Source organism: Populus nigra, chromosome 5 (assembly GCF_951802175.1).
Source record: "Populus nigra chromosome 5, ddPopNigr1.1, whole genome shotgun sequence".
Lineage (NCBI taxonomy): Eukaryota > Viridiplantae > Streptophyta > Magnoliopsida > Malpighiales > Salicaceae > Populus > Populus nigra.
The window spans coordinates 6,570,821-6,586,696 of record NC_084856.1 but is presented as its reverse complement, the minus strand read 5'-3'; the positions used below and the strand labels follow the sequence as shown (position 1 = coordinate 6,586,696).

At 31.0% G+C, this 15,876-nt stretch overlaps 1 protein-coding gene across 1 annotated transcript; it reads right to left on the bottom strand.

Annotated features, from left to right (window-relative positions):
• Positions 1 to 9,870: 9,870 nt before the first annotated feature.
• LOC133694317 (uncharacterized protein At4g08330, chloroplastic-like) lies at positions 9,871 to 11,776 on the bottom strand. Its single transcript, XM_062115807.1, has 2 exons — positions 11,372 to 11,776; positions 9,871 to 10,471 (listed from the first exon to the last, which is right to left on the bottom strand). Exons 1-2 carry the CDS (start codon positions 11,467 to 11,469, stop codon positions 10,075 to 10,077), a joined length of 495 nt encoding a protein of 164 aa, XP_061971791.1. The 5' UTR covers positions 11,470 to 11,776; the 3' UTR covers positions 9,871 to 10,074.
• Positions 11,777 to 15,876: the final 4,100 nt, after the last annotated feature.

Here is a 15,876-nt window from a genome sequence, read left to right as displayed (position 1 = left end):
CTACAATATTTGTCTTCAGCTCGGCTAACTTAAGATCCCAATTTGGCTATCCCCTTTAACCAAAATCAAAATCTTTGTTTTCAACTTGGCTAACCTGAGATCCCAATCTTTATGATCTCCGTTAACTAGAACCAAAATCTTTATCTTTAGCTCGACTAACTTGAGATCTTAATTTGGCGATCCTTTTTAACCAGAACCACAATCTTTATCTGAAGCTCAACTAACCTGAGATCCTATTCTTGTGATCCTCTTTAACTAGAACCAAAATCTTTGTTTTTTAGAAGAACATTATTCTCACAATTATCCTCCTATGCAACTCTTTTCTAGTAAAATCCTATTATCTTAGCGATTTATGTTTTCAACTTAGTTGACCTGAAATATCAATCTGGTGATTTCCTAGAACTTCCAAAGGCATCTTGATTAAATCCAAAACACTTTGATTATAGGCTTGACATGATACTTTCGATCATGAGATTTGAACATTTTAACATTTTTCAATGCCAAAGAACTAAGAAATTATTGATGGCAGGATTTCCTTTCTTTTCTTTCTAATTGTAGGGTTAAAACCAACATCCCTTGTTATCATTATTTATTTTTCAACTAATTTCATTATGGATTTTCCTGTAAAAATTCAAAAACATTTATGCAATGTTTATGGGTTATGCATCCTCGGTTTGAAATATAGGCCCCCTCTTCGATGCTTTATTATTATAAATTGTCTTGGCTTGCCATCTAAAGCCTTCTTAATCCTCTGATTCACCAGCTCATTTGAGTTTACAATATGTCAATCCTTCGCTCGAATGTAAGTTCTCTTATTGGATTATCCATTGCAATTACTACTCTCATTGCTCATCAAGCTTGACCAAACCCCTCCAAGTGTGGTGTTGTTTGCTTCATCATAAAGGAGTTTAATAAATTATTTAACTTCTTGGATATTTTTAAAAATTATCCTTTGATTAGCTGTGTGCATTCTACTAATAATTATCAAAAGGTTTTCTGATGTCAAACTTATCTTAGATTGCAAATCAATCATGATGTTGCCCCTAGTGTAACCAAATATATGTTATCATCAACCTTTATGATTGTCAAGTCATCTAGCCATGCATCTCATTGCTTATAGGAAAGGCTCATTTTTGTATGCTCGGTGTTCTTTACAGTAAATGGCTTTCAGCCCGTCTAATCTTTTCAAACAACTCCTGCATATTTCTAGCAATCATTATATGTACTTATATAGCTATAAAGTTATCCTTTAATTGGGTCATGTTTCCCCAATATGACATCATTTCTCAGATTCTTTAAGAAAATTATTATAATCATTCTTTGCTTATGATCTTCAACATCTCTTTAGTTGATATAGCTAGGTTCATCCAAATCTATCTTCAAAGAGTCTCCCTTATTTTAAGGCTTTGTAATCATTTAGACTCGATCGTGGAAATAAATACATTACCATTATAAATGATGTTCCTTTTATCACCCCACATCCATATCCTTTCAATATTTATCTAAATCCACCCACGTGATAACATCTTTCAGGAATCATAACCATATTTCAAAGAATAAACCAAACTTTCAGATATAAAGATACATGTCAAGTGCGGTGTTACTCTCAATTAATGTTGGAGTTCATTAAGTAATACACAGATTTCTTAGGCAACATTACCTTCAGTTGAAATAGTTCTGTTTGTTCTTCTTCCTATCATCAAAAGGCATTTGTCATCGACAAATGTTAATCATAGTTTTGATGGGTTTCACTGAATCATCATTTAATTATGTGTTTCTTTGCCCTCTATTGATTTGAATGTTGTTTGTTTTGCCTCTTAGGGTCCACTACATTACCCCTTGGCTGCTCAACTTTCTAAAAATGACTTATAAAAGTGTCAACATCATTTCTGTCAAGGATTTTACAAACTCAATCAATGTTCTTTTTTGTATTTTTCTTATTATGGAATTAACTCGCAAATTTCAAAGGATCATGTCCACTCAAGCCTAACTATTATAATAAAATTAAAGAGATGTCAATTTGAAAGTATTTTGAAAATTAAGCTATTTTAGTCAAAGATCCAACACTCGTCATTCATTACATGCAATCATTTGATTATCTTGTATTTTCAAAACAAATATTGACTTATTATGAGATTAAAATAGTTTGTTTGGCTCCTTTATGGTTCTTTTTGCCAATTTTAGTCTCTCATTTTGGGTATATTATTTGATGGTACATAACAAGGTGACCTTATGTTGATTTCAACAGCAAGAGCCTTTGACTCGAGGCTCTATCAAGAAACAATATCTCTTTTAAGCATCTATTTTATCAGCATGCATAATAACCAATAGCTTAATTCATGCAACCACGACCCTTGTCGCACCCGAAATCACAACAACTTTTACAATTTTCTCTATAAGAAAGAACATATTTCTAGCATCTTATTCTTAGAGGGGAAAAAGGTCATATTTAAAAAGTCGTCACCTAATATTATGGTCACTAAGAACTCTAATTGGTTAATAGAGATTCTATGGTATGGGACTGGTTACTCAAAAATAGAAGATATTATCAACCCTTAAGCGTCCTATCTAAGGTATGGTGCATTGTTGATTTTTTAAAAAATTGCTAAAAGTTTATTTTATTCTATTTTTAATGGTTTGCTTATAATATTCTGGACTCTAGTGCCAGTGAATATTCGACTACGAATATTTTCAACTCTAACATTGGTAAATATTACATAACCAAAAAAAGTATGGTATTCTTGACTCTTGTGCCAATGAATAAATCAGTGAAATTTGCATTGAAAGCAAAAACACATTTTTATTAATGATTTTAGAGAAAAGGAAAAAAAAAACAAATATGTATTGAATACTAGATTCGCATTTCACAGTATAAGTCTACAATTCAAATACTTGGTAAAGTCATCAAAAAAAGGTATGAGGAACCCATAAATAAACAAAAAGGGTCTTTGAATTTTTTCAGACTTTTTTGATATCTAAAAAGGCATGTTTGGCTAGATACCAATATGAAGGAGAGTGAAATTAAAGGGAAAGGAGAAAAGGGTGTGTTTTGCCAGAAACACCCTTAACCCAAAGAAAAATAGATTGGTTGGGCCTAAGGCCCAGGTCCAGCCCGACCTTAATAATTTTTATTTTTGTCTAACTTTTTATGGGCTGGATTTAACCCAATCATCCGGGCTGGTCTTGATCCAGCCAGGCCAGCCTGGTCACTGGTCCAACCCAGTCACCAGGCTGCAGCAGTAAGCACGCGTGAATTAATTCATGTGTGTTTGTACAGTAAATAACTAATTAAAATTGCAATTAGTTGAGGGGCACGCAAGCTGGTCCGGACACCCACGTTAATCAAAATATTTTTGCAAAACAGAGTGAAGAAGAACGACGTTTGTTACCAGGATTTTGGAAGAAGACTAAAGTTCGTTATTCTGCTTTTAGCTTCCCTATTTCTCTGCTCTTTTTCCTTTGCCTCTCTGTTTTTTTATTCTCTATCTCTTTTCTTCCTTAATTTTTTATATGTTTTTCATTAATCTGTTTTGTTTTGCTGTGATTTCTTCCTGGAAAGCTCTGGTTCTGTTGAGCTGTTGTTGGAGATGAAGACGTAACGCGATGGTCTCTGGCTGATCTGGTGGCATTTTTGTGATGACCCTCCTCTCCTTCTCTCCCTTTCTTTTGTGTGATGTTGTTACTTTTGTTCTTTCTATCTTTCTTTATTATTTTTTTCATTTCTAGTCCCTCTCTCTATATGTCATCCTCTAGGTTCTCTTTGTCCATTTTTTTCCTCCTTTTAGTTCTGTCTTTCTTCTGGCTTTTATAGGGGTGAATCTTCAATTCTCATCCACGAACTTCATCCCTTATCTGCCCAGGATGACGATCTTGTGGATGAGGATATATATAACTTGGGTTTGCTCCGTGTTTGATGGATTCAAAACACCAACATTCTTGTCATTGTTGGAGTGTTGGTGATGTTTATCCTTGCGTCAGGGGAGAGTTATGAGGGTGAGGGATATTGAACCACCTACCCAGATTGGTGATGGATGTCTTGGGCATTGAAACAGGTCTGTTGTGGTGTGTTTGATGAGGAATGGGGGTCTGGCCGAAGCCAAAGTTTTTACATCTCAGGTGAATTTCCTCTACTTTCCTGAAGAAAAGAATGAACAGTAGATCAAACGACGTTGTTTTACGCTGAAGTGATCATTCTTCAATTTGGTCATTGAAGTTCTGACATCTTGCAATCAAGCCCTTGTTTTTAAAAGTCTTTTTTTTTTGCCCTTGGATCAATTGTAATTGGACCATTGAACTTCAACGTCATTTACAAAACAGTCATTGATTTCAAATTTAATCAATTTAGTTCTTAATTAACTCCTCAACTTTTAATTTTTTCAAAATTACCCCTGTAAAAATAAATTAACTCCCCTATAATATCAACGTCTATTCACTTTGGTCCCTAGAATTCAATTTCTTGCCATTTTGACCCAAATTGATTCTGAACTTTGATATTTCTTCAATTAAGCCTCTGATTTCATTAATTAAACTAATTCAAATATCAATTCTCCTAATTTTTTTGCCATATTGACTTCTAATTTATAATTTCCTCCTTATTAGTCCCTGAACCTTCAATTTGAGTTGTCTTAACTCAATTCCCAAATTATTTTTCATTCATTTTTGTAATATGTTTTTGGAGTTTCAAAAATTAGGTTACGACAACCCTTATGGAAAAGCTCTTCATGTTTTAAAAGTACTGTTTATTGGTTCCAATCGATTACTTGATTAAAAAGGGTTTTTAAAAGTACATAATACAGGCTATAATTAATGGTTATGAAAGAAAGGAAAATTTGTAAGCTCAAAAAATGTTTAAGGGTTTCAAAAACCTAGGATCACCATTAATTATTCACTTCGCTCTCTTTCTTTTGCTGTCTTTCTAATGACATATAACCATGCTATACATTTCATCAAAAAGTCATATTTCCTTAAATTGGATAGGAAACTCCATTTTCTAATCATAATCAAACAATGACATATAATCATGTTTCACCTTTTCTAAGGAATTTCCATTAATCAAAATCAAGTAGTGGCATGAAACCATGCCTCATTTCTTTATAGGAATTTTCATCAATAAAAAAACTTTCAATGTTATTAATCAAGGTCAAACATTGGCATATAATCATGCCACTCTTTTCAACATGAATTTTCATCTCATTCAATCAATGATTCAAGAAGTTCCATTCTTATCAATCATTGGTATATAGTCATGTCATTGTTAATCTCAAACTTAAAGAGAATACTAAAGCTCATTATCCATCATTTATCTCATGATACTCCCTCATCTTTTTATTGGTTCACGTTTTAATTCGAAGGAAGGGTAATGGTTCATTACCAATCATTAGCCTGATCATTTCCTCATTTTCTTTCACTGTCTTTTTAAAACAATAACATATAATCATGCCACACATTCTATTTTCACCTAAAAGATCAATATTCTCTCAACAGAGACCATAAAGCAACTCAAACTTTTCCTTTGATGGATAACCAATGTATTCATTTGAAAACATTGTAAACTTTATCACATTTACCATAAGACATGTTTATAGTTCAATATTTCTTCTTCTTTTTTTACTATTACCCCAACATTAACTTTTGGCATTAGTTGTGCCTTTCCTCAATGAAAACCTCACTTTCCCCTCCTAGACATAATGGGCATTTTCCTACCTTTAACCTTTTCATGTCATTCCACCAATCATCAAAATTTTATTTGCCTTTATGTGCAGACAATTTCTACTTTTGGCTTTTTCAAAGTTTGAATAAATTACCATAGTAATATATATATATGACAAAAGTTTTAATCATTTAAAAGTTTCAAAGAATTTTAAAATAAAGTTAAAAATATAAACTAAAAAAGTATTACTATACTTCAATTAGATCGACGTGGTGAATACTTCAACCAAAATTTTCAAGATTCTTTCATAATGGACACCTCCTACAACACCACAATATAATGGAGTTTTAAAATGATAAATTGCACCCTATAGGATATGGTGCCGTCTATTATAAGCTAAAGAAACCTTTCACCTTCTTTATAGGGTTATGCTTTATAAACTACTACTTACTTTTTAAAAAGGATTCCATCAAAATATATTGATAAAACTCCATATGAGTTATGGAATGGTAGAAAACCAATCTTATCATACATAAATTTTTGAAATGTGATGTTTATATAAAGCGTATTGTATAAGAGAGGATGAGAGCTAAGTTAGATAAATATAAGTTTATGGGATATTCAAAAGAAAGTATTATTTATTGTTTATATCATCCCATTGAGCAAAAATAATTATCTTAAAATATGCTAACTTTCTAAAGAAATAATTTGTTTTTGAAATGAGTAGTGATAGAAAAATAAAACTTGAAGAAGTTCAAGAATCACAAACCGACATCTAAATGGAACTCGAGCCTAAGGCTTTAACATTGGATGTTCAGCCTAAAACTTAAGAAATATAAGTACTCCGTAGATCTGGTAGGACACATCATGCACCAATAAGATATAAACTTCTCATAGAAGATGAAAATGGCAAGTTGCTTATACTTGATGAACCTACTAATTACATAGAACCAATATCTTATATTGATTCTAAGAAATGGCTGGAGACTATAAAATCTAAAATGAATTTCATGTACACCAATCAAGTATGGACCTTAGTTGATTCACTTGATGGGATAAAATCCATTGGATGTTAGTGGATCTTTAAGATAAAAATTGACATGGATGACAATGTAGAAACTTACAAAGCCAAACTAGTTGTTAAATGTTACAAATAAAGACAAATAGGTTAACTTTTATGAAACTTTCTAGACGGTAACTATGCTAAAGTTTATAAGGATTTTTCTTGCTATAGTTGCATACCATAATTATGACATTTGAAAAATGGATGTCAAAACTATAGTTTTGAATAGGAATCTTCAAAAAAATGTATATGTGACACAACTTGAAAGTTTTGAATCTAAGAAATTTTTCAATAAAATATGCAAGCTATAAAAATTTATTTATGAGACTTGTGTTTATAAAAAGGTTAGTAAGAGTGCAGTTGTTTTTCTAATATTATATGTAAACAACATATTATTAATAAGAAATGACGTTTCCTTACTCTGATTAGTAAAGATCTGATTGTCCAAGAATTTATCCATGAATGATATGAAAGAATAAACCTATATAATGGGAATAAAGATCTATAAATATAGATCTTAAATGTTGCTTGGATTGTCCCAATCCATTTACATATATAAAATGCTAAAATGATTTAGCATGAAAGAATCCAAAAGATGATACTTATCTATTTTGCATATGATACTCTCTCAAAAGATATATGTTCGAAACACAAATTGAGAGAGATAAGATGAAAATGATTTCATATACTATAGATATAAGATCTATAATATATGTGATACTATGTACAATACCATATGTGTCTTATATTTTGAGCATAACGAGTAGATAATAATCTAATCCAGATAAGATTCACTTAAAGATAGTTAAAAATATTATTAAATACATACGAAAAAATAAGAGTTTTTCTCTAGTCTATGAAGGATATGAACTAGTAGTTCATGATTATTTGGATACTAGTTTTCAATCAGATATTGAAAATGGTGAATGCAGTTGGATTATGTTTTACTCTAAACAATGGTAATGAGTTGGAAGAGTTTCAAATAAAAGACCAAAGTAGATTTTACAGCTAAAGTTGAGTATACCTTTATGTTTGAGGGGATAAAAAAAGGTTGTTTAGATCAAGAAGTTCATCACTAAACTAGGTGTGATTCCTAGCATTGTTTATCTAATAGCCATGTATTGTGATAACAATAGACTTATTACACATGCAAAGGAACCAAGGTCTCATCAATGATCTAAAAATGTACTTAGACAATTCCATTTGATTAAAGAATCATATAAAGAAAAGATGTAAAGATAAACTGAGTGCCTATTAAAGAGAATATTGTAGATTATTTTACTAAGCCATTATCTAGTAAAAGCATTATCATCAAATAGAGTGTTATGGTATTTGATACATAAGTGATTGACTTAAGTGCAAGTAAAAGATTGTTAGTGTATACACCCGTAACCAATCTCGATTGATTACACGTGACATTACCTTTATTCATGTAAATATATTTGATTTTAATAGAGCTTATTTAAATTTAATATTCATCAAATATTTTATTAAAGAATATAATATTTTATTAATGAATCTAGAGTAAAGATAAAGTTCTTGGGATAAAAATCTTTTGTAAAGGAAATTATAAAGTTGTTATAATTATGAAATTTTTTATTACATGAAATCATTGCTCCTAAAATGTTCTTGGTCAATGCTCCATTAAGACTGGATATTAATTAGAATTGTTAAGATTAATACATATTATGATTTTTCTTTTATAAAAAGAAGCAATTGTTCTCAAAAGCATATGTATGAGACATATCTAGAACTAATATGTAAGTACATGTCAGATGACATGGACACTGAACTGACCCGCATGAGAGTTTCATATGAAGTGAGATCATATATGTTATAGAAAGGCTCACGTTACCGTTGTGTAAGTGATATTTAGACTTAAGATCATTAAGTTATTTTATATTGGGAATGTTAAGTTTTGATCCTGTTACATGTTGTTCTAATCAAAGGTAACAAATAAACAGATATTGGGTATAATAAGAACTATTTAAAGGTATTTGAGTAATCAAGAGAAGATTCATCACCTTAGGTGAATTAGGGAAAATATTTCATATGTTCTCCTCAAATAGTATTGATTGTAAATTCTTATGTAATATGGAATAAAATTTAAAAAGAGTTTTAAATCTTATTCAAAGAATCAATGACTATAGTGTTAAGAACAAACATAATTTGATAGAATAGACACACTTAATTCTATGATGTTTAAATCAAAACATTGTTGATGAATGAATAATAATTACAGTAAGAAAATGGTCGCTAAAAGGTTAAGTTAAACCAATTATGACTTTTATAATATATGAGGGATCATGACAAGTTGTTGGACATTGTACTTGATCTTCAAATATAAATCATTCAATTGTTAAATTGATAATAAATTAATTTATTTAATCCTATTTTATTTAGGATTGTGATTTAAATTTGGGCTAACTTTTTAAGAAACCTAATTAGTCACACACATAAAAATCATTGGCCAAAAATTAAAAATGAATGATTAATCAAGTGTGACTTGATTGTAAATAAATTTTAGAAATTAAGAACTAAAATGTAATTTCTACAGGAAATTACAATTCTAAAGCTAGAAAGATCAAGTAGAGACTTGATTGAATAAATTTCTAAAAATATTTTGAAATAATATATGTGATATTATTCAGGGAGCAAATTGATATTTTATTATTTATAGTGTTTTTAGGTTTTCTTATAAATAGAAAGTTATGCCTCTTATTTTTTATGAGTAAAGTATGGTACATAAACACCTAAAACACAAAAGAAAAGAGTTAACACTCAAAGGTATAGCAATCATTCTCTCTTAAAAGGGTTTTGAAGATTTTTTATTAATGATTTGTGTAAATTACTGTTAAAGGTTGGATATTTAAATGGCTTGTGGTTTACAACAAACCAGCATGAAACAATTATTCAAAGTAAAAAAAAAAAAAAACAATCTTCAGGTAATATTCTAATAAACTCTAAACAACTCAAAATTTGTCTAATAGATTTTGAACCTAAAAAAAATTAAATTTACAGTTTTTGCTCTATATATATATATATAGAGAAACCCAACACCTCCACACGGATGCATTTAACTTGATTCTTTATATCATACTACTATTCTACAGTCAAATCTGGATTGGTTATGGACTTTGGTCCCTTCAGACTCTACTTTGCTCTCTTTAATGCTCATGAACAGTGCTCTGTACAAGTCACCATCTAATGTATGACAGTAAATACACACAAAGAACAAAATTAAAGGAGGACTCAAACGCATATATATGAAAGTGTCACGGGAAAACTTCTGGCATAGTTTTCGACGTATAATTGATATCATTTGATTAACATAAAACATGAAGAGGCTTGCTCCAATACATCAGGTGTAAAGTGGAATGCTAAACTGCTCGGCAGAAGAAGGCTGCAAGGCACGGATTTTAACATCATATTTTCGACGTTTGAAAACTTCACTGACTGAGGAAGAGTCAGATCCGTCTGCTACAAGTGGATAAGCTGAAGCTTCATCAGCATAAGCAATTCCAATGTGATTACCACACTTGCGGCAAAGAAGTGCAGTTCTCTGGCGGAACAAACCAAGTGAGTTTTTTGAAAAGAAGGGAAAGCATTGGAATTCATCAACCTGAGTAAATCTACTCTCATCGATGAAGAAGAATGAGATTTTCCCTCGCTTTATGGATTTCCCATATTTAGAGCCAATTGTTGACGTGTTTCGATTGGAGGAGCTCAAGTTCAACTCATACCCGCAGATACCGCAGCTGCACCAAAGTTCCTCCATTTTATTTTCTATATATCCTTAGAAAAACACAACCAATGCAGAAACAACCAAATCCACAATGATCCAATAAAGAATTTTTAGAAAGCACATAACATGTCTATGGATGGATACTGTAGAAAGCACATAACATGTCTATGGATGGATACTGTCTTATATGTTAATGTGACTACAACTAAATTTCTATCCTATCCTCTCTCTCAAGTCATTTTTTCCATCAGTTTCAGTAAAAAAGGCAATAGAGGATCAACAACTCATCCGATCGCCTTAATAGGACCATTTCTGTAATGGCCTTATGCACAATGAAAATCTTGCGCATAAGAGGCAGAACTAACAGCTTTTATAATGAATGCGGGGATGTAGAAAAGAACTTCTTCCTATAAGGGGAAATTTAAATGCGCCTTTTCGTAAAACCAGAGGTGTTCACCTAATTTGATTGGTCATAACACTTGTCCTGCTACCCATTAAAGAATTATGTTGAAGTTCTGTATCAGTATTAACCTCCCAAGACATTGTTCAAAACTTAAAGAAGACGACGACTTTTGGTTCTCAAGCTTAGGAATTGACTTCAAATATCAACCTAGCCTCATATTTTACATCCATTTAGATCAATTCTCACAAGCTTATTAAGAAACTTGAAAAGAAACCTGGGTTCTATCATGGAGAAGCCAGGCATAGTAAATCAGATGTCCTACACTGCCTCAATTTGAACGTGAATGGAATACGGTGAATTTCCAATATAAAACAGAGAGCATAGGACAGTCAGCTAATTTGAATCAACAACAAAAAAAAGAAAAAATGCTCCCATCATAAACACAATATTTCAATTCCAAAAAAAGAACCCCATATAAAAAGGATCCATATATAGAGGAAGAGAAAGAACCTGTAGCTAACATGTCTATGAGAAGCAGAGGAAGAAGAAAAGGAATGATGGTGATTCCCGTTGAGGTAAGCTTCCCTGAAAGCCGTAGATTTTTCCATTTCTCCTCCTTGATCAACGGCTGTGATCGTGATTGAGACTCAAACGATCGATGACAGAATATTTACTGAGTTAATGGTGATCAAAGCAGTACTCTTTACATGTAATTGGTTTGTAAGAAACGTGTCCAGCCTGAATCGGGTGACTTAAACTAACCAAGTTCAAGACAAGAAGTAACTTCAAAAGAGACAAGTGAGAGTGTTTTTGCAAAGAAGAAGAGGCTGCTGGGAGAGGAATCAAAACAATGAAAAGGTGATGGGATTGGCGCCTCGGCTGTCCTTTTCTTTCCTGAAGACGACGACGACTAGGTTTTAAAACGGAAAACTAAAGGGTTTATTAACTAATTTACATAATTAAGAGTAATTAAGTGTCAAATACTATTACTAAACAACTTTAAATTGCATTATTATTGCACGTGGTGGTGTTGCTTTAAATTACACGTGTCCATATTTGAGTTGTTAACGGGAGGTAATTATTATTATAATAGAGGTTGATTGTTTGTTTGTCCATCGTACGACTCTTATAGCCAAATTTATCACCTTCCTTCTTTCCTCCTTTATTTTTTTTATTAATTTTTACAGTAATATACTAGTAGTACCCAATGATGTGGCATGGCACTTTATTAAATTTAATTTTATGATAATTAAAATATATATTCATAAAAATATTAATAATTGAAATTATGAAGAAAAAGGAGTGTTTTCAGCAAGAATTCACTTTTTTTACATGTTTGTTTTTGTTTTAATTATGCATATTTTTTAAATATTATTCGCATGATTTTTTAAGTAAAAACTAGGAGCATTTTATAAATTTTTTTAATGATTTTAATTGAGTTCAATAACTCTATTTTCAACTTCAAAATACTCTCTAATTAGTTTAAAAATATAAAATCAAATCAAATAAAAAAATCTTGGATTTTGATGTATTTTTTTAATATAATAGAATATCAAAACAATCTATATCAAACTCTTATCCCCAAGACAATTTCATTAACATTAATTTTTTATTTTGCCAGAATATGTTTTACCCCAAGCTTTCTTTCTCCTCTCTTTCTTTTAGGACATTCTCCCTCTTCTATCAACTCACATAAACTTATTAAATGTAAGAAAATGGAGATTTATGACTGAAACACAAGCACCAGAAACTACATATATAGACCAAATATAAAGAATCCAAGTACCAAAACATGATTTTTCACGCTAAAAATGCAGATTCAATGAACCGATGTTTTTATAATGTATACTGTAACGTCTAATTTTTAGTTTCGAGCTAAAAGGCATTGCGTGCACGTCTTGAGTGATGTGAGGAGTCAACTACTAGTAAGATTGCATGAAGAGTAATCCCAGGTAAATCTACGAAATAGGTAGTACTCTATTTGGTCCTTCTACGTGCGTTGCCTTCCATAAGAACTAAAGGCAAGCCATATAATCAAATCCAGTACTTGTAATTATTTAACTAGCTATTTATTAATTTATTAGATCTATTTCTGATCCATTATTCAATATCCCAGCATTTAGTTAAAGCTATATCATATACGGAGTATAAAATATAACGTCTATTTCGAAAACGGTGCAGTAATTTTGGAAAATCATGTAGCTATTTTAGGGGAAATTTGGAATATAATGGTAACTCTTTGAATATTCATAACCTATCTCCAGCTGCATCGAAGCAAGACTAGAGCTAAAAGAAAGAAAGCAGAAATCCTAAAAAATAAATTAACCGGTAAGATTTTGGATTCCTTTCAGAGCTATGAGAATTTATATTATTATTAATTTTAAAATTTATAAAATTAATTAAAATATTAATAAATTATCCCGAATATCTATATTAATAAAAAAAAAAAACTTTTCAAAGAAGTATCCATGCATTAATCCCACGATTTCATTAGACGGCGGCAGACAATGTGCAAATCACACCGACAAGTTTTATGCTTATGAGCTTATCCACCCGTCGCGTGCCTGGTCGGACATAAAAATCAATACCCTTTGTCTTAATTAAGTATAGAACCGACCAGCGTCAGCCTCCCGTTGGCTAGGTAAATTGAGAAATGATATGAGTCCATGTAGCAATGCCATCGACACGATTTTTCTTTTATTTTGCTTCACTCGACAAGAGTTATCAGTTATGGCTCTGTGGGCAAAGGAATAGAGAAAAGTCGAGGATATTTATATCGTGATAGAAGCTAATATCGAATGAAAAAGTCAAAAACAACCTCCGAAATTCATATCTAAAGATTCAAAAACAACAAACGTCCATAAACATTTACCGACTATAGATGTTCTAGGATAAGGTTTAATGAAACTTGACGTGGTCAGCTTAAACTCAGTATTATAAATGGATCTAAATCTAAAAAATATGACCTTGTAAATATGAAGGGCATGGTATGAACCTGTAGCCTGGAAGGTTGATAAATTAGTGATTAATATGGATATTTATTTTTATAAATTTGAGTGAAAATATTTAGAAAAGTAATTTGAAATTTTTAAACAAATAATATATGATTTTACGCGTGAATGACTCTAACAACCTGTATAAGCTTGTGTACGATTGTGTTGTTTTAACTTGTAAAGAGATGAAATCTGAAGAATAAATTTATTATAAATATGGATGTAAGTCTCTAATTAATTATTTTGAAAATGTTGATGATTTTAGTAGGTGAAATAACTCATAAATTTGGATTTTGGCGTGAAAATTACTTGCTGACTAGTTTTACATCATCAGTTATAACTTTCAGTCCAATCATTGGATCATACTAAAGATATACAAGTAATCTCTTAACACAACATTAAACATTGGGTTGATAGGTGTTCTCAAAGGCCTCAGGATATTACTGGAATTCAGGTAAAATAACATATAAACAATAAGTAAAGGTAAGATTGGTATTGAGCCAAAAACTCTTCCTTTTTCCCTTTAAAAATTGGCGTGCAATTATGAAGGAAAAGAGAGAGGGGGGGCCGATAGTCTTCATCTTTTTTTCCTTAATTTCTTATTCTTCTCTCTTGAGAGATGGTGTGGTGTGCAGGGTGAAAAGGAAAGATTGGAGAGAGGAGAGACATCCGTGGAGGCTGAAAAATTAGAGAGAAAGAAAGAGAGAGATATGGTTGGAGAAATAGAAAGAGAGAGAAGATTGGACGAGGAAAGAGAATTGAGAACATTGGTTTGCTAAGGAAAGGTTTAATTATCCATCATGGTTGGTAATGCACCTTTAAACCTCAATGCTCTCATTAATTTAAATAGTTAACATGTTAATGTTAAATTTTAGATTTTTACTTAATTAAGGTTCTTGAATAATTTCGGGGAATTTACAAATTACTTGTGATAAAGTAAATTGGATAAAATACTTAAGAAATATGTGAAATCACTTGTTATTGAAGTAGAAAACTTGGTGAATTAACGGTCAAAAAGGCCGGATAAGTAAGAAAGAATGGAAGGATGAATTTAAGTGGGTTTAATATTTATAATTGTGCATAATTATGCATTGTAGCATAATGCATATGATTATTGAAATGGAATTAAATATTGAAATTGAATATGATGAAGAAATGTTGTGATCACATAGTTATAATGTTAAATCTTAATATGATTGGATTGTGATTTATGAGATATGCAATTAGTGATAAATTGAAGAAAATTGAGACAAATTATAAAGAAAAAAACTTTGTATTTTGTAGAGTCAATGGCTGGCTATGCTGGGATGAAAATAAGAAGTTAAAATGGAATTTTCAATAGGGGTTGAATGGGTGATTATGATTAAATCTTTATGGTACAAGAGAGATTGTGGTATCCAAAAGCCATTAGTTACTCTTGAAATGGAGGCTAATGATGTCAAGGTATCCTTGACATTAATATTATCAATTAACGAATTAAAGTATCTAAAAGGAATTGATTAGCTATTTTGAGTTCGGATAGCTAATTATATCAATGGCTCAATATTGATATCAATATTATTTTGAATTTGATTAGTCGATCTCAGGTAAGGGCAACTAAATGCTATTAGCATCGGCATAACCCTAAAAAATCAGGAGAACAAAAATGAACTTAATTCGTTATTCCTAGAAAATAGAGAAAGCTAATGATATCAAGGGGATACCTTGCATTAGCATATTTCCAAAATTTGGATTAGCTATTTATGGAATGATAGCAAATGATACTAGTGATCTGGTATTAAGATATTGTTGATTGATCATTCTTAAGGTGTTAGGAAATGTTATTTATTAGTAATTGATGTTGACGTTACAAATGTTGTTCAATTTCTAGAAGATCAACAATAATATAAGGAGTATGGGAGAAAATGCATTAAGAGGAAATCAATTTTTGTGGAATAATGTTTGAAGTGTTGGATTGAAACAAGAAAAAAGGATGTAGTGATATTTTTCAATGTAATAGTTATTATTTATAGTTGTTTCATT

Coding starts and splice junctions, on each gene's coding strand:
- LOC133694317 (XM_062115807.1), bottom strand. CDS start 11,469: ATGGAAAAATCTACGGCTTTCAGGGAAGCTTACCTCAACGGGAATCAC. Junction 10,472..11,371: donor CATAGACATGTTAGCTACAG/GTTCTTTCTCTT, acceptor ACTTTGGTGCAG/CTGCGGTATCTGCGGGTATG.